This window comes from Odocoileus virginianus, chromosome 34, assembly GCF_023699985.2.
Source record: "Odocoileus virginianus isolate 20LAN1187 ecotype Illinois chromosome 34, Ovbor_1.2, whole genome shotgun sequence".
NCBI classification, from domain to species: Eukaryota; Metazoa; Chordata; class Mammalia; order Artiodactyla; family Cervidae; genus Odocoileus; species Odocoileus virginianus.
Window position 1 is genome coordinate 25264557 of NC_069707.1, and position 25179 is coordinate 25289735.

General features: G+C 43.0%; 1 protein-coding gene and 1 long non-coding RNA gene across 2 annotated transcripts in view; one reads left to right on the plus strand and one right to left on the minus strand.

Annotated features, from left to right (window-relative positions):
- LOC110150883 (uncharacterized) overlaps positions 1–25179 on the minus strand; it is an 80157-nt gene that overhangs the window by 41993 nt on the left and 12985 nt on the right. The gene's annotated exons all lie outside the window — the stretch shown is intronic.
- Positions 22780–25121, plus strand: CITED2 (Cbp/p300 interacting transactivator with Glu/Asp rich carboxy-terminal domain 2). Its single transcript, XM_020913946.2, has 2 exons — positions 22780–22961; positions 23426–25121. Exon 2 carries the CDS (start codon positions 23434–23436, stop codon positions 24253–24255), a length of 822 nt encoding a protein of 273 aa, XP_020769605.1. The 5' UTR covers positions 22780–22961; positions 23426–23433; the 3' UTR covers positions 24256–25121.

Below are 25179 nucleotides of genomic sequence, written 5' to 3' on the forward strand. Positions count from 1 at the left end.
CAACCCTAGGAAGCTGTGTCAGCCAAACAGTACAAGGGACTGAGGAGATATTACAAAAGGTTTGACGAGTTTATAACTCCAAAGGTTATGACAATGTTTATACACTATAAATTCTATAATAAATCGTAAGACCAAATGAGCCCATGGAAAGGTTTGTGACAGAGCCAGAAGTACTAATGAAGGACCTTTTGCCTTCACTGACAGGAATGAATAATTTATAATAATCATGTATTCCAGACCAAGTCAGTGAAAAACCTAACAAATTAAAGATTTGGATTTTATTTCAATAAAGTAGCCTGCTGGCATCTTTCATAACCAAAATAGGCTGACTAGAAAAAGGCTTTCATAGGAAAGAGAGGAAAACTAATTTCTCTGCTATGCTCTCTTATCCTTTTTTTTTCTTTATTCATTCCTTCTTCCCTCCTCTTTCTCCTTCTCTCTCTCTCCTCTTCTTGCAAAGCAGTAATGATAAAAATTTTGAAAATAACATCACTTCAATTGAATATTAATTCCAATGATCAATGGATCACACAAAGAAACTATATTATTCTAACATTCAATTGTCAACACAGAGGTTAAAAAAATGTTTAAAAAAGCCTTATTTACACAATCAGAGAGATAATTTGCTCAGCTTTCTGAAAGGGAGATTCTAGGCAGATAAGAAGATTGCAGGCTATATGTGTCCATTAATTAAGGCAGATTTCCCACTATTTCTGAAGGATGACAAATGATCACAGAGAATCACCATTAAGAGTCACTTTTATTAGTTTTCCCCCATATGACTTCAATTTTTGAGAAATTCTTTCACTAAACAAGCAGTATTTTAGTCACAGGTAACTTATTTTCTTATTGTTTTATTCATCACACATAAGACTTTCCTGCCAATCAAAGTTTCTGATCATTAGGAAAAAAAAATCTCTGTTATCATACCAAGTTGATATGACTTTAGCCAAAAGCAAAGAAACCTGACATTTTATTTAGCCCACAGGGACTTATCTCAGGTTAGCAAAATGATTTCTGTTAGCATTTTTGAAATATTGAAAATACCTCAAGAAGTTCATTAAAACCGTCAAGGATCCTGAGGGATGTAGAAACCTTTTGACCGGGAACTTGTGGGCCAGAGAATAGACTTTCAAGGGGTGATTGAGAAGATGCAAACCTGATAAGCATCATATTCCCCAATTCCTATAGATCCATTCTGTTTGACAAGAACCTGGTGCACACCAACTAGTCATGCGTCAGGCATCGAAGTAGACATTGACAATACAAAGACAAAATTTCTTGTCCCCCAAAAGCTCACGGTCTAGTCGGGGAAACAGAGATGCAACTGAACCCAGTACCATTTAATGAGGGTTCCACGGCACACACTAACTTGGTGCCATACTTGTAGAGGCATCGTTTCCCAACTCTGCCCTGGGGAGCCTGGGAAGGCTTCCAGAGGAGTCAGCAACTGAGCCCATGGGAACAAAAACAACCAGCAATTCAGCAGGAAAAACAATATGGTACACTGGCTACACAGTGTACGTCTGGTGTACTTTAGACCCTCAAGCTGTGACAACAGACCCCCTGGGACCCGCCTCCACCACTCAGGAGTTGATGACTTTCCCAAGTTACTTAACCTGCGTCTCTATTTTCTCCGTAAAGTAGGAACGTCTAATTTTTGAAGTCATTAAGAGCGTCAAAGTGCACACAAAGCATTTAGCTCCAAGCTTGGTACTTAATAATTACTGCTTATATGTGCTAGTTTTCGATTGCTTTTAGAAAGTATACTGGATTCTTCCTGGTTGGCCCAATGGCTAAGACTCCACGCTTCCAATGCAGGAGGCCCAGGTTTGATCCCCAGTCAGGGAACTAGATCCCACATTCCCCAGCTAAGTGTTGACATGCCGCAGCTAAAAGAAAGAAAGTATGCTGATCGTAGGAGAGTACACTTGGGCCGGATGGCAGGGGCTAGGTACTGAAGAATTTCTCTGCTGAACTAAAAAGGTAGCGTTGCCTTCTGTGGGTCCTTGAAGGATTTTAAGTGGGGAATAAGGAGTAACACAGAGAACCTGCCTGCAATGCAGGAGACTCGGGTTTGATCCCTGGGCCCAGAAGATCCCCTGGAGAAGGGAATGGGTACCCAGTCCAGTATGCCTGCATGGAGAATCACACGGACAGAGGAGCCTGAAGACCTACAGTCCACAGGGACGCGGAGTTGGACACTCCTTTTCCATTTCAAGGAGTAACATGACATGATTTTTGATAGAACAATCACTATAGCTGTAGTTTGTAGAATGTGTTGAAGAAATGGGAGACTTGGAGGCATAGGATTAACTAGGAGACTTATCACAATGGCAACAAATAAGCTTAGTGTCACTAAATGATAAGAGTTGTAACATGCGATTGCCACGATGAATCTGCTAAAGGAAGGAAAATGTTAGTTTCATTCACTCACACCAGATCTACAATATTCTGCGAAAACTTCCTCTTCCTGAAGTCTTTGCTTTTCTCCTTAGAGCAACAAAACATCTTTGAATTAGCACAGCAACCCATGTGGGAACTTCTTGTCAGCTCAACACAGGGAAATGTATAGAAAGTCTTTTCTAAGAGTTCCACACCTGTAAAAAGCCTCTTTGCCTCAACTGTGAGGACTTAACTCATGGGATAAATAAACCCTCTTTGAAATGCAGAAGAAGCATAGAGGGAGCCTCTAGGAAGTCGTATTTGATATGCACAAGCATCTTGAAAAACAGCTTCCCCATCCTGGTCCCCACGTGACAGTTTTGCAAGCCAGGGAAGAGCACAGGGTCTTCACAGCTTGACCTCGACCCCCACCCACACCCCACAGCCCACCGCAGCTGCAAATCCCCTTTTGCCAGAAATCTCCAACTTCAGGCTAACCCCAGATCACCAGGGAAGATGGGCAGCTTGAGAGCTATGAGTCAGTAAAAAGAGAGCACCAAATTGAGGGGATCTTGAAGCAGTGATGCGAAAGGAGTTCTGCCCACCAGGACTACAACTCTATCATCAGCGGTCCCCTTATTCTAAATGGGCGAACCACTGACAAAAATCGTTCTGGATAGATTAAGTAGAAAGGGAAACCCCAACAGTTTTAAACAAAAGTTCGTAGGCAAGGGGGTGGGGAAATGAGAGAGTATCTTGGAGGGAAGAAAAGGAACTTGGAGCTGAAAAAGTGCCATATTTGAAGGTACGATGTTTTACCCAAATGGCTTCTTCACAGCCTGTTAACCAATAGCTGAGGCTCTTTCGTATACCCAAGACCAGCCAGATGTGATAACTTGTGCTAGACTCATCTCAGTGGCATTTATAAAGGCAGCTAGCTGCTTGCACCCCAGGGAGTTAGAAGCAACCCACAGCAATTCCAGTCACGTGCAAGGTCAAGGTACACAACTCTGCAAGCAATACTGCTGGAAAGAGTCCTGTACTTTCTTTCACCCCAACTCCATCTGGAGTCCTTGGAAAAGCCTTCCGAAAAATTCTGTAAGAAAAATTTCTAAAATGTCAACTTTTGGAAAACTGGCAATTTTTGTGCCATTTTTTTAAAAAACATCTTTTTACATTTTCCACAAGAGTTACTTTTCTATAATGGAAAATTACCTTTTGCTATCATTTTACTCCTCTATATGCAATTGAATCAGTTGTTTTCATCACAATCATACATAATTTATTAGAAATCAGCTCTAAATGTATTGTGCTATTAAAATATAATTTCCCCCTTGGTCTGCCTCAAACTGTAGGAAAGCTTAGTCTACATGCGAAAGAAAAAAAAGTTATACACCTGTATAATGCAAGAAGTACACAAAATCTATAGATGCAGAATCAAAGGAAGAACGCATAGAAATGCAACTGAATAACTGCTAACACAGGGAAAAATTCGGAAAGTAAAAATTGTTATGATTCTAATGAACATGAGAAAGAAGAAATGGATTATTCAAGTTCAAAATTATCCATTGTACTCTGTAGAAAGTTTTGACTTCTGGCATGTGCAACAAGAAACAAAACAGAAAGAGCGAAGTACTTGTGAATGGCTCGATCTGGAAGTAAACATAGGAGCTTTTACAAGGGGAAAAACAAACACACCAGTGGGTCAGATGTAATAGATATGGTTTAATGAATAAAATTCAGATGTCTTGCCTGATTGCTAAGTTTCCCAAGTAGATATTGATAAGTAGGATTTTTTTTTAAGTATAAAGCATTATAAAAATCGAGCCCTTGTAGAATGACCCTTTACGTGCCGTATAGCATGTGTGTGTGTCTGTGTGTTTTACACACAGCACAAGGAGCCACCGTGGTCCTTCAAGGATTTTCAGTCCTAAATGTGACAGGAAAAGAATCAAGAGACTGACTCTAAAAAACTGGGAGAACTAGTCTGAGTGATATCATTGAAGGAAGCCATTGAAGATTTTCAAGGGAAAATTTTCTGTGATCAAAGACTGAAGGCAGGAGGAGAAGGGGATGACAGAGGATGAGATGGTCGGATGGCATCACCGACTCAATGGACTTGAGTTTGAGTAAACCCTGGGAGTCGGTGATGAACAGGGAGGCCTGGCGTGCTGCAGTCCATGGGGTCATAAAGAGTCGGACACAACTGAGCGACTGAACTGAGCTGAACTGAATAAACAACTAAGACATAAACGTTCACCTGTAGACATCTGTAGTGAACAAAAGGTTGTTAGTTTTATTTTTTTTAATAAAACTGTCCTCTAGTATTTTCTCTTATGTCATTCAATATCTCTTTTAGAATAACTCATGGGATTTATGATAAATTCCATTCAGGGCTAAGAGTAACAACAAGAAAAAAAATTATCATTCCTAATGAACAAGTAATCCTTTCCTTATTTAACAATGAAACCATCTAACCCAGGATATTTCTCCCTTTCCCTTGACTACCAGGAAGTTCTGAGAAAATTTGCTTCCCCCAGGATTTACCCATCCCATTATCCATCCTTTTCCCTCTTTTGATGTTTATCTGTTGCTGTTTTATTCTTGTGTAAAGGTCCTTGTATCTGATTATGTCTTTTGAAAAGCTTTTATCTCATTCAAAGTTGGGAGGGGAAGAGTAGGAGGAAAAAGAGGGGAAGAGGGGAAGTGCTCCAAGTGGTGAAAAGAGGGATGAATGGCCAATAATTTTGAAGCCATTTTTCTGGATTTGGAGAAACAATAAACACAACTCCTGCTTTGCAAAAGGTAATCCTGGCCCAGAGTCCTGTTATACCCCAGGGTCTTTTAAAGTTAATAGACAATATTAGAAAGCCTTTCACCTGTGAAGTCAGGGAGATTCATTCGAAACCCCAGCTCTGCCTCTTGGCAGCTGAGTGACTTATAGTCAAATCACTCTACTCTCTGGGCCTCAGATAATAATACCTTTTTAGCAGAGCTGATCTCGAAATTAAATGAAATTTATGAAAATTAAATTTAAGTGAAATTAAGTAAGACAATGGATACCAAAGCAAATAGTGTATTATATGGCACACAGCGTGCCCCTCCGGAAATGCAGTCTTCCTCCTTTCTTTCTTTATTTTCCCCAAGGGCACACTCTTTTTCTAAGACATTTGACATAGTGTTGTCTAAGGAGGAAAATTCAGTGAGGCAGTTGATGACAGCCAAAAGCCATCACCAAAGACTTCTTTTATTGTTTTTCTCCCTTAGAAACTGTGGCTCGGCTAGTAAAGAATCCGCCTGCAATGCGGGAGAACTGAGTTTGATTCCCTGGGTTGGGAAAATCCCCTGGCTACTCACTCCAGTATTCTGGCCTGGAGAATTCCATGGACTGTATAGTCCATTGGGTTGCAAAGAGTGGGACAGGACTGAACGACTTTCACTTTCGGCGGGGGGCGGGTAGGAGGGTAGGAGGGATCCCTAGCCAACTGGATCAGTTAATTATTAACTTTCTTATTTTGTTACATATAATAATATATAATTGCCAATTAGCGTTTCTGATCAACTTGAGGTTCTTATTGTTCCTGATATTATTTTAAATAATTCAAGTCAAAAGCAAAACCCACTTAACATTTTAAACAGCCTGAAACAACTTAAAGGCCTGCAGATTTCAGAAATATTGAAAGGCACTTGAATGCTTATTTTACTGCCTGGCTGACTTGTAGGAGTCTGGAAGCTTCCAGTGGGGCATCACTAGTATGGTGGCTGATGGGGCAGCTATTTCTGCTGAAATCTAGCAGGCATGAAATACACACACACCACAGGACATCAGAACCAAAAGACCTGGTCTTCATAGAGAATGAACTGTGTCTCCATGCCCTAGAGGGGGTACAGTCAGCCACTAGGTGACAATACTTGGTTGGAGGGGTCACTATATTGCAGAATGTGATTCTTAGCTTTCAGGTGCAGAAACTCAATTTTTTAAGTGCTTAGCAGACTCAATAGTCTGACATGTCCTAACAAAAATTAAAATAAAATATATACTCATTCCCAGACTTATTATGTTTTAATAGGAAAAGAACATGCTTTCTCGGTGGCTGAAATACTTAGGTCCACCAAGTAGAATATCTTCTTGCATGTATCATCCTATCCTGATTCTTTCCTTTTTAATATCTTATGATCTTATTTCTCAATTATCCTAAATAAAGCTGAAAGAAAAATAAGGCTTTTTGAGAATCATTTATGTAGAGTTACACAGACCTAGCTAGCTTACTTCTTCCAACTGCTCTACAGTATTCTATAGTAAGACTATAGTATATTTTATCCATTCCCTTCTCGTACATGTGTACAAGAGATTCTGTAAGTATACACCTGGAGGTAGAATTGCTGATTTATAGGCTATGGGCCTTCCAATATGATTACACCTGTTCATACTCCAGAAGCCATATTGGTTTGCTTCCCCATGTTCTGAACTACAAATAGTACTAGACTTTCTAATTTTTCCAAACTTACGAAACTAAAATTAAATCCCACTGGTATTTCATTTTTAGCTCCCCAGATTATTGTCAAATATATGAGCATCAACTCATACATTCATTAATCACTCGGTTCCCTATGGTTTGCTGTGAGTTACTTGTTCATTTTTTGGTCCACTTTCCTATCAGGTGGTGGGTTTTTAAAGTTCTTATTTATGTATTTATTTATTGTTGCCACGCACAGGCTTTCTTTAGTTGTGGTGAGCAGGGGCTACTCTCCAGTTGCTGGGTAGGAGATTCTCATTGGAGTGGCTTCTCTTATTGCAGAACACGGGCTCCACAGTTGTGGCACACAGGCTTAACTGCTCTGTGGCATGTGGGATCTTCCTGGAACAGGAATCAAACCCACGTCCCGTGCATTGGCAGAGGATTCTCAAACACTGGACCACCAAGAAATTCCTATTGGATGGTTTTGTCTTTTTTTTTTTTTTTTAATTACCTTGATAGCATTTTTAAACGTATTTTTACATACTTAACATGTTTTAAAACTCAACATTCAAAAAACTAAGATCATGGTATCCAGTCCCATCATGTCATGGCAAATAGATGGGGAAATAATGCAAATAGTGACAGACTTTATTTTCTGGGGCTCCAAAATCACTGCAGATGGTGACTGCAGCCATGAAATTAAAAAGACACTTGGTCCTTGGTAGAAAAGCTATGACCAACCTAGACAGCATATTAAAAAGCAGAGACATTACTTTGCCAACAAAGGTCCGTCTAGTCAAGGCTATGGTATTTCCAGTACTCTTGCATGGATGTGAGAGTTGGACCATAAAGAAAGCTGAGCACTGAAGAATTGATGCTTTTGAACTGTCATGTTGGAGAAGACTCTTGAGAGTCCCTTGGACTGCAAGGAGATCAAACCAGTCCATCCTAAAGGAAATCTGTCCTGAATATTCATTGGAAGGACTGATGCTGAAGCTGAAGCTCCAATACTCTGGCCACCTGATGCGAAGAGCTGACTCACTGGAAAAGACCCTGTTGCTGAGAAAGTTCTAAGGCAGGAGGAGAAGAGGGTGACAGAGGATGAGATGGTTGGATGGCATCACCGACTCGATGGACACGAGTTTGAGCAAGCTCTGGGCGTTGGTAATGGACAGGGAAGCCTGGCGTGCTGCAGTCCACGGGGTCAAAAAAGAGATGGACATGACTGAGCAACTGAATTGAATTGAACTGAACATTTGTTACACTTTTGGGGGTAATAATCCTTTTCCTATCATATATGTTACAAATATATTATTTTAGTCTCCTATTTGTCTTTTAACATTATTATCTCATTTGTCAAAAGAAGCAGTCTTTTTATGAATAATTTATGCTTTTTTGTATATTCTGTAAGAAGTTTTCCCCTACCATATATCTTAACAATATCCCCTATATCTTCCTCTGGTTCTGACAAGTTGAACTGATTTATCAGAAATTTCCTTGGTGGACATGGAATCAGAGTGAGAAAAATGATCATGGTGACAAAGGTCTAAAACCAGTGAGCAAACACTGCCATGTAGAAGAGGACACTTTTCAAGGAACCAAAACTTGTTTTTTTTTTTGTCCAGTGCAGATGAACACAGCCAAATCTCCCTTTTTAGACTCCATTTCATCCAAATGGTGCTGAGCAACTGCCTTCAGTTAACACCGCTTCCTTCAGACCACTCATTAGATTTTGGCTTTCATCAGCTCAGTTCAGTCGCTCAGTCATGGACATGTTTGTTCTTCTCTATTCCTTTGCACTGGTCACTGAGGAAGGCTTTCTTATCTCTCCTGGCTATTCTTTGGAACTCTGCATTCAAATGGGTGTATCTTTCCTTTTCTCCTTTGCCTTTAGCTTCTCTTCTTTACTCAGCTATTTGTAAGGCCTCCTCAGACAACCCATTTTGCCTTTTTACATTTTTTTTTTTCCTGGGGATGGTCTTGATCACTGCCTCCTGTACCATGTCATGAACCTCTGTCCATCGTTCTTCAGGCACTTGTCTATCAGATCTTGGCTTTCATAGATGATACTAATCATTTTTGTTGCTTTGGGGATTTTCCAAAGTGGTTTCATTGCTCTATTGTCATGAGAGTGCCTCTCTTAGATTCACAGGCTGGTCATCTTGCTTAAATAGTTTATCCCTGTTCTCCCCAACCAAACCCACATAGACAATCTCACTGAGTATGGCTAGTCTCACCCATTATGTATGGTCCTTTATAGTTTCCCTTACTTTCAAAGGACAAACTTCATGTCCATTTACATCTCAAAAGTCCAGTCATAACATCTCATCTTTGTGTTCTAAAAATTAAAAGAAACTTGTAATAAACAAGCGTGCTTGGAAAGAAAGGTGATCAAGTGGTCTCGCTGGCACTGATAAAGAGACACAATGAACTTGTCAGTAAAATCCATATTTTCAGATTCTATTTGTCTACTGAGCAGTCTTCAGGCAACTCAGAACTGTACCATGGCCTGCAGATGTTCCAGAATTCTAGATAATGATGCTGATTTCTATCATCTTTGCCCAAAAGGTTCTCGGGAAATAATCTGAAAACAGAACATGAAGATGTTATCAGTGAATTGGTTCTGCACCTTTGTCTGAACAGGGGTCCTTTATCTGCTTCAGAGCAAATGCCTGACCTCCAGCACAACCCACACATACTCCCCAGCAAGAGTTCTGATAGGGGCTTGCCCTTCGAGAGATTCTAGAAGCTAAAAACAACCCTGGCAACCTCATGATGACAGTCTTTGGCCTATACTGTGAGGGGAGCATTCAGCTACCTGTAGCTTCTCTGTAGCACCAGCTCATGCGCAGTTGATCCCCTCAAGTTTGTCAGAAACGCACAGGCAAATGAGCATGAACTCCACAGAATAGTTCATCTCTTTCTGATGTGCTCCTGATTCTCTCTGTGTCCTTGGGCAAGTCATTTCACCTCCTTTAGCCTGAACCTCTCTAATCTCCAAATGCAGTAGGTTGGACTAGATGACCTTAAGAGCCCTCCCAACTGTAACTTGCAATGATTCCATGATTCTTATGAGTTTACTTCAAAAACTCCATTTCATTCAGGGTGTGGTTAGAATCAGGCATATTCTTGCATATGGCTTATGAAACCTTCCCTACTATTTTATAGTCACAGTTTGTATACCAACCGGATTTTCTTTTATTGAGAAATACTTGACATATAACATTACCTTAGTTTCAGGTATACAACATAAGGATTCAATATTGGGAAATGATCACCATAACATCCATTGACACATAGTTACAAATTTTTTTTCTTTGTGATGAGAACTTTAAGATTTACTCTATTAGCAACTTTCCTTCTTTCTTCCTTTCTTCAACAGCTTTAAAATATGTAACACAGTGTTATTAACTAGGACTTCCCAGGTGGTATAGTGGTAAAGAATCTGTCCACTAATGCAGGAGAGGCAAGAGAGGCAGGTTCAATCCCCGGGTCAGGAAGATCCCCTGGAGTAGGAAATGTCAACCCACTCCAGTATTCTTGCCTGGGAAACTCCATGGCGAGAGGAGCCTGATGGGCTCCAGTCCCTGTGGTCCCAAAGAGTCAGACATGACTAAGTGACTCAGCACACACACACATATTATTAACTGGAGTTACCATGCTGCACATAGCATCCCCAGGACTTATTTTATTTTATAATTGGAAGTTTGTACCTTTTGATCACCTTCACCCATTTTCACTAGCACAACCACAATTACCACCACACCCTCACCTCTGCCAACCGCTAATCTGTTCTCTGTATCAATGAATCAGGGTTTGTTTTGTTTAGTGTTTTTAGGTCCACATACAAGTAAGATAATATGGTATTTGTCTTTCTCTGTCTGACTTATTTCACTTAGTGTGATATCCTCAAGGTCCATCCATGATGGCACAAATGGCAACATTTCCTTCTTTTTTATCCATTCATCCATCAATGGACACTCTGGTAAAGATTTTGATGATGTTAGTAATTTGACACATTTAAAGAAAACTGAAACTTTCTAGCTCTAGCTACCCAGGCCCGTTCATTTTTAGGAGCACAGCTCAGTTCAGTTCAGTTCAGTTCAGTCACTCAGTCGTGTCCGACTCTTTGCAACCCCAGCTTCCCTGTCCTTCATCATCTCCCAGAGCTTGCTCAAACTCATGTCCATCAAGTCAGTGACGCCATCCAAGCATCTCATCCTCTGTCATACCCTTCTCCTCCTGCCTTCAATCTTTCCCAGCATCAGGGTCTTTTCCAATGAGTCAGTTCTTCGCATCACGTGGCCAAAGTATTGGAGCTTCAGCTTCAGCGTCAGTCCTTCCAATGAATATTCAGGACTGATTTCCTTTAGGATGGACTGGTTTGATCTCCTTGCAGTCCAAGGGAACTCTCAAGAGTCTTCCCCAACACGACAGTTCAAAAGCATCAATTCTTCAGTGCTCAGCTTTCTTTATGGCCCAACTCTCACATCTACACATGACTACTGGGGCACAGCTACATCAAGCTAAGTAACTACCATCATGACAGTTGTACACTCTTGGTGACAAAGAGGAGCATTCAAAAGAGAACCACAAATATTGATGATCAGAGAGCAAAAGATCAAAACACAGACTCAAACCTCAGTGAATTTCTGTAGTATATGACTCCCCTGGTGGCTCAGATGGTAAAAGCGTCTGCCTACAATGCAGGAGACCCGGATTTGATCCCTGGGTCAGAAAGATCCCCTGGAGAAGGAAATGGCAACCCACTCCAGCACTCTTGCCTGGAAAATCCTACGGACGGGGCCTGGCAGGCTATAGTCCATGGGGTCACAAAGAGCGCCTGAGCAACTTCACTTTCACTTTTCACTTTCTAAGCATACTTACTAACTGTAACTTAGTCACCTCCTCCAAAAAATAAAATTCTTTAAGAGTTTTGTAAAGCCAATTAATCCAGTTTGTTGTTTACCAAATTAATATATATCAGAATATAGCTTCTGTTCTCCATTTAAGTGTATATTTAAATAGATAAAATGTTTCTGATCTATTTTAAAAGTGAAGTCGCTCAGTTGTGTCCGACTCTTTGCGACCCCATGGACTGTAGCCTATCAGGCTCCTCCGTCCATGGGATTTTCCAGGCAAGAGTACTGGAGTGGGTTGCCATTTCCTTCTGCAGGGAATCTTCCTGACTCCGGGATCAAACCCGGGTCTCCTTCTCTGTAGGCAGACTCTTTTACCGTCTGAGCCACCAGGGGAGATCTATTTGGAGCCTGTTTTTATTTCCTGAGAATAACTTTCCTTATCAAAATCTCTTCCCCCTGATTTAATAACTCTCTATCGGCAAAGTAAAATGAAAAGGGATCGGGTTACAGTTCTATACAAACCAAGTTATGAATTCACACTGTACTAGGTATCAGGGAACACAAAAATATAACTTACAGTCCCCAGCTTGGAAGAGCTTGTGGTAGTGGCAATGAGAGAAAGAGGGGTGACATATAGGAAAACCGTGCTGTGTTAGAGCTAACTGAATGAGTTTCACTTTGCAGGTTCCAGTCTTGCACCTTTTATCTAATCACCTAAGATCTCAGACAGCACAGTCCTCTTGCCTCATGAACTCTGGACTTTTTGCTTTATTATCTGCACTAACTCTTCCTGTCTCCTTTTCTCTTGTTGCTACCTGTTAAGCAACAAAGGGCTTCCTTGGTAGCTTAGCTGGTAAAGAATCTGCTTGCAATGCAGGAGACCCCAGTTGGATTCCTGGATCGGGAAGATCTGCTGGAAAAGGGATAGACTACCCACTCCAGTATTCTTGGGCTTCCCTGTTGGTTCAGCTGGTAAAGAATCCGCCTGCAGTGCGAGAGACCTGGGTTTGATCCCTGGGTTGGGAACAAAGCAACAAAGACCATTGAAAGGACTCCATGTGCATGTTATAATGCTCTGGAACTTACATCTAAATTAACATTCCATAAACTCATCCTTATGCACCACTATTACACCAGAAAATATGGGAACACATAAATGCATCGCATACAGGTTCATCTTCTGCTCAATCCACTTCAATAATATCCTCTTAAAGGTAGAAAGAAACAGGGATGAGGAGTCCCTACCTCCAGGCAGAGAACTGATTCTCAGAACCTCTTCTCCCTCATAATACATTATGAAGGATACTCAAAGCCGATTTTAAAAAAGATAGTGACCTAGAGAAGAGCTTAATTGCCAGGGAGCATTTCGAATCTTGACAAGGTGGGAAATGCGAGAAGAACTAAAGAAGTTTTGAAAACATGAACAAAAATTAATTTTATATTAATAAATGCTTTTTCTAAATTATCTAGCATAGATTAGCACTTATGGAGAAAGCTTTTATACAGTGTACAGAGAGGCAAACTAGAATATTGGAAAACTTTTAATTTTTTTAAAAGATTTTAAATTAGACCTCAGTTGCTTAACAGTGAGGGTCAGAGGAATGAGAATTTTTATTATACCTTCATGATCACTGCCTCTGAGCTGGATCCTGTTTTTGCACTGGGAATATGGTGCTGTGACACTGGGATGAGACTGAAGTGTGGTCCCTGCCATCGTGGGGACAGTAATTAAAGCTTCACAAAATAAATGTGTAACTACACATGTCAAGAAGGACTATGAAGGAAAATCACAAGGAATATATGATAGGAATAAGAATGGAGATTCTAACCAGCTGGAGCAAAATCACAGTAAAACTTCATAGGAGGGCAAGGAGGGCAAGGACAGAAATAAGTAGCATTCTGATTTTTCAATACTGCAAATTATTTCAACAGATCACTGTATTAAGATAACAGGAAGGGAGGGACATCAAAGGATCAGTCATTGTACCTATGTCTCCTTTGTTGAAGACACCACAGACCAAGGCCTCATCTTCAGCTTAGTCGATCATCCATCCAAAGATGAACTGGCTCACTCATCAAACCAAAAGAGATTGATGAATAGTAGTTTATTAACTTACAACAGGAGGTATGCCCTTCCGGTGCCTGGAATTCTGGTGGCTACTAACTCTCAAGGGACTCAGGAGGCCTAAGAAGCTTCGCTTTCCTGCTAAGAATGCCGATCTTATCTTGAACACATTTATGCTCCTTTCTTTCACTCCTAGAGGATAACCTTATCTCAAAGTTATTCTGAGGGTGCTTCTCAAATACCCCTACATACCCATTCTAGAAGCTAGGCTGCACATTAAATTAGTTTGGAAATCCCTTGCTCACTACAAATTGATGGTGTAAACAAGATTGTTTAAATTACTTAAAAGAACTAAAGCACTACAAGCACTTCAGAAAATACTAATTAAAATACAAATAATTCACACTCATACAAATTATTCTTATCTAGCTATTGCACAGGCGTTTGAATAAAAGGAAGACAGAACCAATGAATCAATGAGTGGAAGACGACTGAACTCACAGACAATTTTGGTGTCATATATTTATTTAATATTAGAAAGAAGCCTATATTTTAAAAAGAAATTGGTTAACATTCAGACTTTCCAGTAGCTTAACTCAGCTAAGTTAGATAAATATATTATTGGAATTTATTTAACCCGATTTTTAATAACACTAATTAAACAAAAAATATAAAAACAAATTCTTTTCTTCTTATGCAGTAGTCTTCTATTGTATGATTTCTTTTGAATCAATTATTAAGGAAAAGCATAATTTGTTGACAAATTTAAAACAGGCAACTTATTCTTTTTGGATTTTGTACTAAATGTGTATTTAAACTATATTGAAATATAACTACATACAATGATATTAAAATCAAAAATTGACACAAAATACTTTCATTTCTCCATGCTTTTAGTTTTTGTATTTTGTATTTAAAAACCAACTAGTTTTTTAAAAAACAATTTTGTGTTATTTATAACTAATTAGATAAAAGGATGTTGTTATGTTTTTGTATCTTTATAAAAGCCTGAAACTATATTTATAAGCATAACTCCACAATTATTTTATGTGGCAGTTGAATCTTTATTTCTAACAAATTGAAGGTCAACTTGGATGTAGTCATCACTATATTTTTCTCTTTCTAGCACTGGGTTTTGAGCTCTAGAGTTAGGTATTTGTGCTATATAAGAATTTTCATTATATGAAGGTAACCCTTCCTTGGGGTAAGCATCGTCATAAGTCATTTGCAAAATGATTATTAAAATGATTATACAGTGACATTTCTCATTAATTTGTTTCATTCAGGACCATTTGTTTTCTACCTTAAAAAGATTATATGTGCATGAGAATCAAAACAAATTCAAGTAGCAAAATGGTAAAAACCTCCCCTCTGGACAGGCATATCTAGCAAGAGAGAAAGTGAGTTAAGCGCCTGCTGGCTGGATGTTCAGTGTCTATTAGCGGCTTAGGAGGCTCACTCAGCACACTCTTAGAGACTCTCAAACTTCCATCTCGAACTGCAAAAATAGTTTTAAATGATCGTACTTCTTACTTTCTAAGAAGTAAAAATTGACACAGATTCTGTTACTGCCTTTTATAACCCTCCCACCTATAACACAGAAGGCCAGTTGGGAAAACTGATTTAAACCATTCACCACCTCTCTATCCTATTTCACTGAAATCTTCGTAAAGACTTAGTTCCCTCTGATAATCTGATCTGGTGTTTTAAAATCCTGATGTTTAGGAAGTCCTTTATTAACAAGTCACTTAACCTCTTAGGACCTCAGATTTCTCATCTAGAAAATGAGGGAGTTTGGATAAGACTTTTTTTAAAGTCTCACCCCGAATTAGAATTTTGTGATTTTTGTATTGTCCAAAGCACTAGTTTTTGTAACAGTTTAATATCAGAACAATGTTTTAAAACAAATTTGAACAAGAACTCCTTAATATATAATGCACATAAAAGTGAAGCTAAGAACACTCAAGGTCTATAGAACTCAATTTGAAAACCACTGATCTAAAGCTCTCTTTTAAGAAATGCTTTCCTTTTTTCTTTGTCTCAGTGGAAAAGGAAAACATCTGGAAAGGATCCACCATATTCACTTCCCCGTGCGTATACCAGAACATATGGATTAAGTCACCTGTCAGCTTTTTCTTCTTCAGATTAAACAGTCATTGTAAGTCCCACTTCCCATCCTTTAAAATACATTTCCTTTTTTTTTTTAAATGAACCTTCTTTAGTTTCTGTAACTCTTTATTAAAATGCAAAGTTAAAAATAAACCACAATCTCTGAGAAGAGCCAAGTGCAGCAAAAGAATTACTTCCAGTTCTATCATTCGATATTCTCACTCCTAACACACTCCGATTGTTTCCTTTTTAATAACAGAATTCCATTGCTGCCTCCCAACCAATAGCTCAGTTTGACTCACAATTTGTGTGTGTGTGTGTGTGTGTGTGTGTGTGTGTGTGTGTGGCTGAATATGTTATACCTAGTCAATAATTTCCTGTCCAATACCCATTCAATTTGTTACCGGGGCCTTCGAAGTTTTTCCTATTGAATGTAATCGTGTTTTCAATGACACATTTATCTAGTTAAGGTCACTCCATTTTCTTCTGCTTTCCAACATACCTCATCCAACTTTAAAACCCATGTAAGTATGGTCTACTTTATTGTTAAAAGAGAGTGCATGCATGCTCAGTTGTGTCCGACTCTTTGTGACCCATGGACTGCAGCCCACCAGGTTCCTCCATCCATGAGATTCTCCAGGCAAGAATACTGGAGAGGGCTGCCATTTCCTCCTCCAGGGGATCTTCCCGACCCAGGGATGGAAGCCACATCTACTGTATCTCCTGTATTGACAGGTGAATTCTTTACCACCGAGTCACCTGGGAAGTCTGAGTTTATTGTTAAAGTTGTAGAGGAATAAAATTTCAATTATCCAAACATACTTGAGGCATGTTATGGGCTAAATTGTGTCCTCTAAAATTCATACATTGAATTTTTAACTCCCAGCATCTCAGACTGTAACAGTATTTGGTTATAAGGTCTTCAAAGAGGTGATTAAATTAAAATGAGGCCATATGGGTGAGCCCTAATCCAATCTGACTGGTGACAGGCAAAGCTACACCCAGGACTTCAGCACAGAGGAAAGAAAGAAAAGCCCAGGTGAGGGCACAGCAGAAATCAGCCATCTGCAAGGCAAGGAGCGAGGCCTCGGGAGGAACCAGCCCTGCTGACACCTTGATGCTGGACTTCCAGCCTCCAAAATTGTGAGAAAGTAAAGCCTATCGTTTAAGCCACCCAGTCTGTGGTATTTTGTCAAGACGTGCCAGGCAGACTAAAACAAGCTACTCTATGAAAGGCACTGTGCAGTCCGTGGGGGCTCACCAAGGAAGCTTTGCCATTACACAGAAGGCTACCGCAGGGGCACAAACACACAAAACTCACGCCTGAGTAAGTCAGGAAGGAAGAGCTGAGCAAAATGCCCTGGGAGGCACCGAGGCCACCAGAACTTTTTCCATCTGGGGATCAGGGAGAGTTTGAAAGAGGAGATGTTATGTGAGCTAGACCTTCAAAGATGGACAAAACTCCAATTGAGGCGGGTGGGGGGAGAGGGCAGCAAGCCAGGGAAACAGGACTTCACGAGCATAAACCAGGCTTACTCTGTACCCACGATCACTTTCAGAACAACCCCAGTCATCACCTACCTGAGGACAAGATTGGTAGTTCTCAAACTGGACTAAACATCAGAACTAATTTAAAAGCTTTTTAAAAAACGTGTAGATCCTCAGGCCCCACTCCCAATCTACTGAATCAGAGATGATGTTCTGGAATCTTCAACCATCTTCTCAGGTGAGATAGCATCAACTCTGTCAAGTTTTAAGACCCCTGTTTAATAAAAACATTTCACTGTCCCCTGCTCCCACGGTAAAATAACTATCAAATGTGAAAGTACATGAAGACAGAAAAAATTCTTCCAAGTTTAGTCATGATTTCCAGTAATTTGTACTTATTAATTAGAACAAAATCCATAGGTTTAAAAATTTTATGAAGATCTTATTTTGACATAGACACATTTGTGTAAGGCATTATTAACTCAACTTGCAGATAATGCAAGGCTGCATACAGGGCTTCTTCCTAACCCCAGTTATTCCACAGACCAGCAAAATAGAATTTTCCATCCTGTGAATGAGGGAGAATAGCAGAGAGAAGGAGAAAGGCAGAAATAGGGATTGTTGTCACACTTGATGCTCAAACAGAGGCTCCTGCCTCATTATGGTGGCCAAGTGGATGGTGGGACGAGACAGCAGCAGTGTTTTTCTCTCCAGTTAAGACCTGGAGTCAAGGTCTTGGGAGGAGGGGAAGAGGAGAATGGGCCCAACCAGTGTCGGTCTCTGTCCACAGCAATCTTTAGCAAAAGGCAAAAGATTTATATGATCTGAAAGGAAACCAGAGTATCAGTGTCTGTCTCTGATTGAGTCCTTCTCTCCCCTTTTCCCTAATCCCTCTGAAAAGATAGATGTTGGGTAGGTTGGGGCGGGGGAAGGGTGATTGTTTTCTTAACTCTCAAAATCTTCCTTCCTGAAGTGATGAAAGTAATCTGTACTTGTTCATGTGAGGATTAGGTGAGATCCTTTAGAAAGTATAATAAAACCCAATATTGGAACCCATGCTGCCCCCGAGCCTCACCCTGGCCCCACCATACAAGTATAAACTGTTGTGTATATTTTCTGAAACTCGACCCCTCTGTCAGCCTTTCCTCAATTCAGTTTAGCTGAAGCCCAAGGCTCACCTCTAAAAGCTCTGTTTCAGTCAAAAGTTCACACCAACAGGGCCCTCCCTCCCTACTCAACAACCAGCAATCCTCGAAAACAGATGAGTTTTCCTCGAGTCCGTGACAGGCCACAGTGCAGACAGTGGTAAACTGCTGTTATCCTTTCTGCTAGATTTCTATGCTGCCAACCTGGAAAGTAACCTTCTCCAGAAAAATCTTCCCTGACCACGCCCTCCTTAAGCCCTTTATTTGGGTTCCCTTGGTACTTCTGCTATATTCATTCCGTCCATCCAGTCCCTCGTTAATCTAATCAGCAAAAGACTTGTTTTAGACACAGAATAAACAAACAGGTGAAGTCCCTGCTCTCTCCTGGAGCTTTCATTCCAGCGGGGGAAGACAGAGAAAACTGAATATGTGACAAGTCAGGTGGGGATGAATACCAAGAGGAAAAACAACAGTGTAGGCAAGCAAAGAGGGATATTGCTAGTTGTGGGAGATAGTCAGGAAGGCCTCAGACTGAGCGTTCACATGAAGGAATGTAAGTGCAGAGGGCTGGGAAGAGAGTTCCAGCCTACATCTTTCTTCCATGATGGTAGGGATCCCATGTTACTCAGTTTCTCTACCACTGCTATGGGTTGAATTATGGCCCTCCAAAAATGTTAGACTCTTAACCCCCAGGACCTTGCTGCTGCTGCTAAGTCACTTCAGTCGTGTCTGACTCTATGTGACCTCATAGACGGCAGCCCACCAGGCTCCCCCGTCCCTGGGATTCTCCAGGCAGGAACAGTGGAGTGGGTTGCCATTTCCTTCTCCAATGCATGAAAGTGAAAAGTGAAAGGGAAGTCGCTCAGTCACGTCCGACTCTTCGTGACCCCATGGACTGCAGCCTACCAGGCTCCTTCATCCATGGGATTTTCCAGGCAAGAGTACTGGAGTGGGATACCATTGCCTTCTCTGCCCCAGGACCTTAGGAAGAACTTTATTTAGAGATAGGGTCTTTACAGAGATAATCAAGTTAAAATGAGGTCATTAGGATAGATCCCAGTTCAATATGACTGGTGTCCTTATAAATTGGGGAAATTTGGACATACACACAAGGAAAAAATGCCATGTGAGAATTAAGACAGAGATTGGGGTGATACACATATAAGCCAAGAAACATCAAAGATGGCCAGCTAATCACCACATCTAGAAGAAGGGTATGGGACAGATTTTCCCTCACCGGCGCTCGAAACCAACTCTGCCAACACCTTGATCTTGGAATTCTAGACTCCAGAACTGTGAGACAATAATTTTCTGTTGTTTAAGCCTGAGCGCCCTAGGAAAAAAATACAACCAAAAGAAACACAAACATACAGCACCTTCAGGGCCACATAGAGCCCCACTGCCTCGCCCCAGTCCACAGGGTCAGCCCCTGCTTACACCGGGCTTTGCATACGCCTGGATGGCTGTACTAGCCCCCTAACTGGATTCCCCACTCCCAGTCTTATTTCTCAATCCATTCTCCATAGTATTGCCCTGACCTCTTTAAAATGAAAATTTGATCATCTCACTGGTTCACGAGCCTTCACTCACTTCTCTTTACCTTCAAGACATAATCCTAACTTCTCAGCTTGGGGACCAATGCCTGTAGGATCCAGCCTGTCTAGCTCTCCTCCACCCTTGTCTCTCTCACCTTTGTCTCCCTCCTGGGATGGCCTAACTTCTACTCATTGTCAGGCCTGCACTTATCACCACTCCCACTGGGAAGCCTTCCCAGGGCTGGAAGTCCAGACTGTCCCTCCTATGGGCTCCAGAAGTCCCTGCGCTTAGCGCTGCTGTGACACTTATCAACGTGTGTCCAAGCCTTGCTTGTCCATCTCCACTTTTGACCATGAGTTCTTGTCCTGGCTGTCTCTCCAGGAGCTAGAAGAAGTGCCCGGCACTTGGTAAATGTTCACTGGACGCATGAATAAACGAACGAAGCCCACCATGTTCTCACCAGCTGGTCCCAGAAGGAATTTCTTTTCCCTCTAAGGGGTGGGGGATGGGGAGGTGACCTTTCAAGGGATTTCTCAATAGTCTGTGGAACCACTGGAGCTGCACCTTTCCTTCATGGTTTCAAGGGGAATTCAGATTAGACATTCAAGAGCCCGTCCTTGTGTCGCAAGACACTGCAGTACAAGGAAGGGAAGTAAACAATCTATCTGGCAATTTTTGGTGAGGGGGGGTTGCGGGGGCGGGGAGGCTTGACCAGTATTTTTGAGTCTATTTTTTTGATAGGAAGTATCAAGTTTGTTGGTTTTTTGTTTTTTTTTTTCCCTCAAGCCTCTGATTCTGTAACTGCAAGCCCATGACCTACAGGTATAAGTCGGGGGTGGACAAGAGATCAGGGGATTCTTGCAACCCAAACTGCAATGTGCTCCTGTGAACAAGTCTCCAAAAACCAAACATTTTTGAGGTTTGAAAATTATTGCACGCACGGTTATAAATGATGGAGGGTGTGGAAAAGGAAAGAGAGGAAGACAGTAACAATGTTTAAATCCATATATTAGCTATTCTACTACACATATATAACTAAAGGAAGACAGAGGGGTAATAGATTCAAATAATCAGGATTTGCTCTTTTCTGCAAATTCCTAAAAGGGGAAATGTATCAGAATTTCCAGTCTTCAAGAAGGGCCTTAAAAAGTCCTATGAGCAAGATGGGAGGGAAAAAAAAGGGAGGGGGGGACTTGCTCTTCACAGCAGGAAGTCGTCAATGGATATCTAGTTATGAAGAAACAACTCTGAAGAGAAGTCCTTATTCGGAGCGCTAAACTCACTTTTACCACATAAAGAGCAATTTAAAAGCTCTGAGCAACCTCATCACGGTGTTGGGGAAACAATTCGGCTTCCCCATTCGAGAAAGCGAGAGAGCTCCGACTGGGTAGTGGCCCAGGCCCGCGTTAGGGCTTTTATTTGCAAGTCAATGAGCCAAATGGACGACCAGGCTAGTCGTGCCGCGTTCTGGGAAGCAAGGTTATTATTATCGCCTATTGGCCCCGCGAGCAATTTCACTGAAAAGGAAGAGACCGAGCGGTGTGTGCGCGCGGTGCCACGGGACGTGCAGCTACGTGCCCACCTCCAGAACGACTTTATTTACAAAGCGATTACCATGCTATCTATTTGTTTTCCTTCTCCAGCTTCAGCAGCCTTACTCAGCCCTCGAATTTCTTAATTACAAACCCGTTCGCTTCTAAATCAACCCCAAACCGTCAGGCAGAGCCCGGAGGGAGGCTGTGCAAGTTTGCACACACCCCCACCTCCCGGATCAAGGGCAACAGCAGAAGCAAGAAACTGTGTATGTGCAAAAAGGTGGATCTGGGGACGAGGATCGCTGAGTTTGTTTACAGAGCAGAGACGCCTCAGCTCGGATGCCAAAGCTACCAAGGGCTGCAAACGCAAACTTAGCAGAAGCACACGTACCCCGGGAGCGGCGAGCAGCCGCGAAAGCACGGACCGGATTGCCAGGCGCTGGAGCGCAGGCGGCCGAGCCCGCGAACGCGCTCGGTCCACCTGCAGTGGCCGCCGCTGCCGCTCCCCGCCCCCAGTTCCTGTCCTTGAAAGGAGTGGAGGAAATGCATCTACACGCAGAATGTCTAGAGCAGGTTTACCCACTGCTCCTATAAAAACACAAAGGCACAGTCCAGGAAAGCGCGCACAGGGGAGGGGGCATTATTTGCCCAGGTCTTAAAAACCCACTCGGGTAAACACAGCCCTTCTTTGCAAGCTGGGTAGGCTTTTGCAAAGCCGAGGAGGCAGAAAGGCACTAAACAGGGGGCGCTGTGTGAACCCTATTTTCCCAGAGAAAGCAGCCCAGGTCGCTAGGTGAGCTCGAGGTGGGGATTCGGCCAGAGGGGGGCGGTGAGTTTTCCTAGTTTCTCTCGCGGCGGGCGCTACCTTCGGGCTGAGCGTCCAGGGAGGACTTTCTGCGCCGGGGGCGGCCTGGCCTGGTATTTGTGGGCCGGGAAGAAACCAGAATCGGGGGGCAGCGGGGCGGCGCCTGGGCCCGCAGGCTCTGCGCACGTGCCTCCGGCCGCGGGGACGCGGCTGCCCAGCCCGGTCCCGCGTGCCTGATGTTCCGGAATCCGCGTTTGCCCGCCACCCGCCGGGGAGGCTCTCGCTCCGCCCTTCCTGAAATCCCTTATATTAACTGTGGCCAAAGCCCGAAGAAACACAGCTCATTGTTGGCAGCTGCCGGGCGGTCTTGCCGAGCTGTGAGTGCAGCAGAGGGGAAATAAAAGGGAACGGCTCCGATCCTGCCCCAGCGGCTGCTGCAAGACTTCGGCGCCGACTTCGCGACTGCGAGCGCCTTGCACGCCAGGAAGGCCCCCTCTATGTGCTGCTGAGCCGGTCCTGGACCCGACGATCCCGCCCTCGGTCTTCAGAGCAGAAATCGCAAGGACGGAAGGTAAGTGCGGCGGGCGAAGCTGGCTGGGGCTCCTGCCAGGCCAGTCCTCCGAGGGCTGGGTTTGCCCGGAGGAAGAGCGCGAGGCGGAGCTGGGGAATAACAACAGGATGTGCAACAACAGGATGAGGAGGGCTGATTTAATGCCTGAAGTTCGCGGCTGGGCTATGGGGCACTTCCTTTATTAGGCGACTTCGGGGAGCCAGAGGGGGGTGTGGGCTTGGGTCCCCCGCCGGATCGCAGGGGAAAGAGCTGTTTGTGCAGCGCGCAGATCTTCTGTTGTGGATGGCAGGTCTTCCTTGGTGGGCAGCCCGGGTGCACAGGCTCCTAGTGGGATCCTCGGGATGAGGATTCGCAGCTTAAGTGCGTCGGATGAACCTGGGAGCCAGAGGAGAGGAAAAGTGGGGTGCGCCGTGGTGGGCGACACGTGTGGCTCGGGTCTTACCGTCTGCCCTTTTCACTTGCAGGACTGGAAATGGCAGACCATATGATGGCCATGAACCACGGGCGCTTCCCCGACGGCACCAACGGGCTGCACCACCACCCTGCCCACCGCATGGGTATGGGGCAGTTCCCGAGCCCCCATCATCACCAGCAGCAGCAGCCCCAACACGCCTTCAACGCCCTGATGGGCGAGCACATACACTACGGCGCGAGCAACATGAATGCCTCGAGCGGCATCAGGCACGCGATGGGGCCGGGGACTGTAAACGGAGGGCACCCCCCGAGCGCGCTGGCCCCCGCGGCCAGGTTTAACAACTCCCAGTTCATGGGCCCCCCGGTGGCCAGCCAGGGAGGCTCCCTGCCAGCCAGCATGCAGCTGCAGAAGCTCAACAACCAGTATTTCAACCATCACCCCTACCCCCACAACCACTACATGCCGGATTTGCACCCTGCTGCGGGCCACCAGATGAACGGGACAAACCAGCACTTCCGAGATTGCAACCCCAAGCACAGCGGCGGCAGCAGCACCCCCGGCGGCTCGGGCGGCAGCAGCACCCCCGGCGGCTCCGCGGGCACTTCGGGCGGCGGCGCGGGCAGCAGCAATAGCGGCGGCGGCAGCGGCGGCGGCAGCAGCAGCAACATGCCCGCCTCCGTGGCCCACGTCCCTGCTGCAGTGCTGCCGCCCAATGTCATAGACACTGATTTCATCGACGAGGAAGTGCTCATGTCCTTAGTGATAGAAATGGGTTTGGACCGCATCAAGGAGCTGCCCGAACTCTGGCTGGGGCAAAACGAGTTTGATTTTATGACGGACTTCGTGTGCAAACAACAGCCCAGCAGAGTAAGCTGTTGACTCGATCGAAACCCCGGCGGAAAAAAAATCAAATCCCCCAACTTCTTCGGTGTGAATTAAAAAAACATTCCCTTTAGACACAGTATCTCACTTTTCAGAGCGTGAAAGGTTTGAGAACTTGGAAACAAAGTAAACTATAAACTTGTACAAATTGGTTTAAAAAATTGCTGCCACTTTTTTTTTTTCTGTTTTTGTTTCGTTTTTGTAGCCTGGACATTCACCTCCCTTATGTAGTTGAAATACCTAGCTAACTTGGGTCTTTTTTGTTGTTTGTTTTTACTCCTTATTTCCTCACTTTCTCCAGTGCTCAACTGTTAGATATTAATCTTGGCAAACTGCTTAATCTTGTGGATTTTGTAGATGGTTTCAAATGACTGAACTGCATTCAGATTTACAAGGAAAAGGAAAAATTGCATTAGTTGGTTGCATGAACTTTGAAGGGCAGATATTACTGCACAAACTCTGCCATCTCGCTTCATATTTTTAACTATGCATTTGAGTACAGACTAATTTTTAAAATATGCTTAACTGGAAGATTAAACAGATGTGGGCCAAACCATTCTGGATCAGGAAAAGTCATAACTGTTCACTTTCAAGGTGGCTGTCCCCCTCCCCCATATGTACAGACAATAATAGGGTGTGGAATGTCGTCAGTGGCAAACATTTCACAGATTTTTATTTTGTTTCTGTCTTCAACATTTTTGACACTGTGCTAATAGTTATATTCAGTACATGAAAAGATACTACTGTGTTGAAAGCTTTTTAGGAAATTTTGACAGTATTTTTGTACAAAACATTTTTTTGAAAAAATACTTGTTAATTTATTCTATTTTAATTTGCCAATGTCAATAAAAAGTTAAGAAATACTTGTTTCTAGAAGTCATTTGGGGGCGGTTATTCCCTTTGGTGGGTTTGTTTTTCCCT

Coding starts and splice junctions, on each gene's coding strand:
- CITED2 (XM_020913946.2), top strand. CDS start 23,434: ATGGCAGACCATATGATGGCCATGAACCACGGGCGCTTCCCCGACGGC.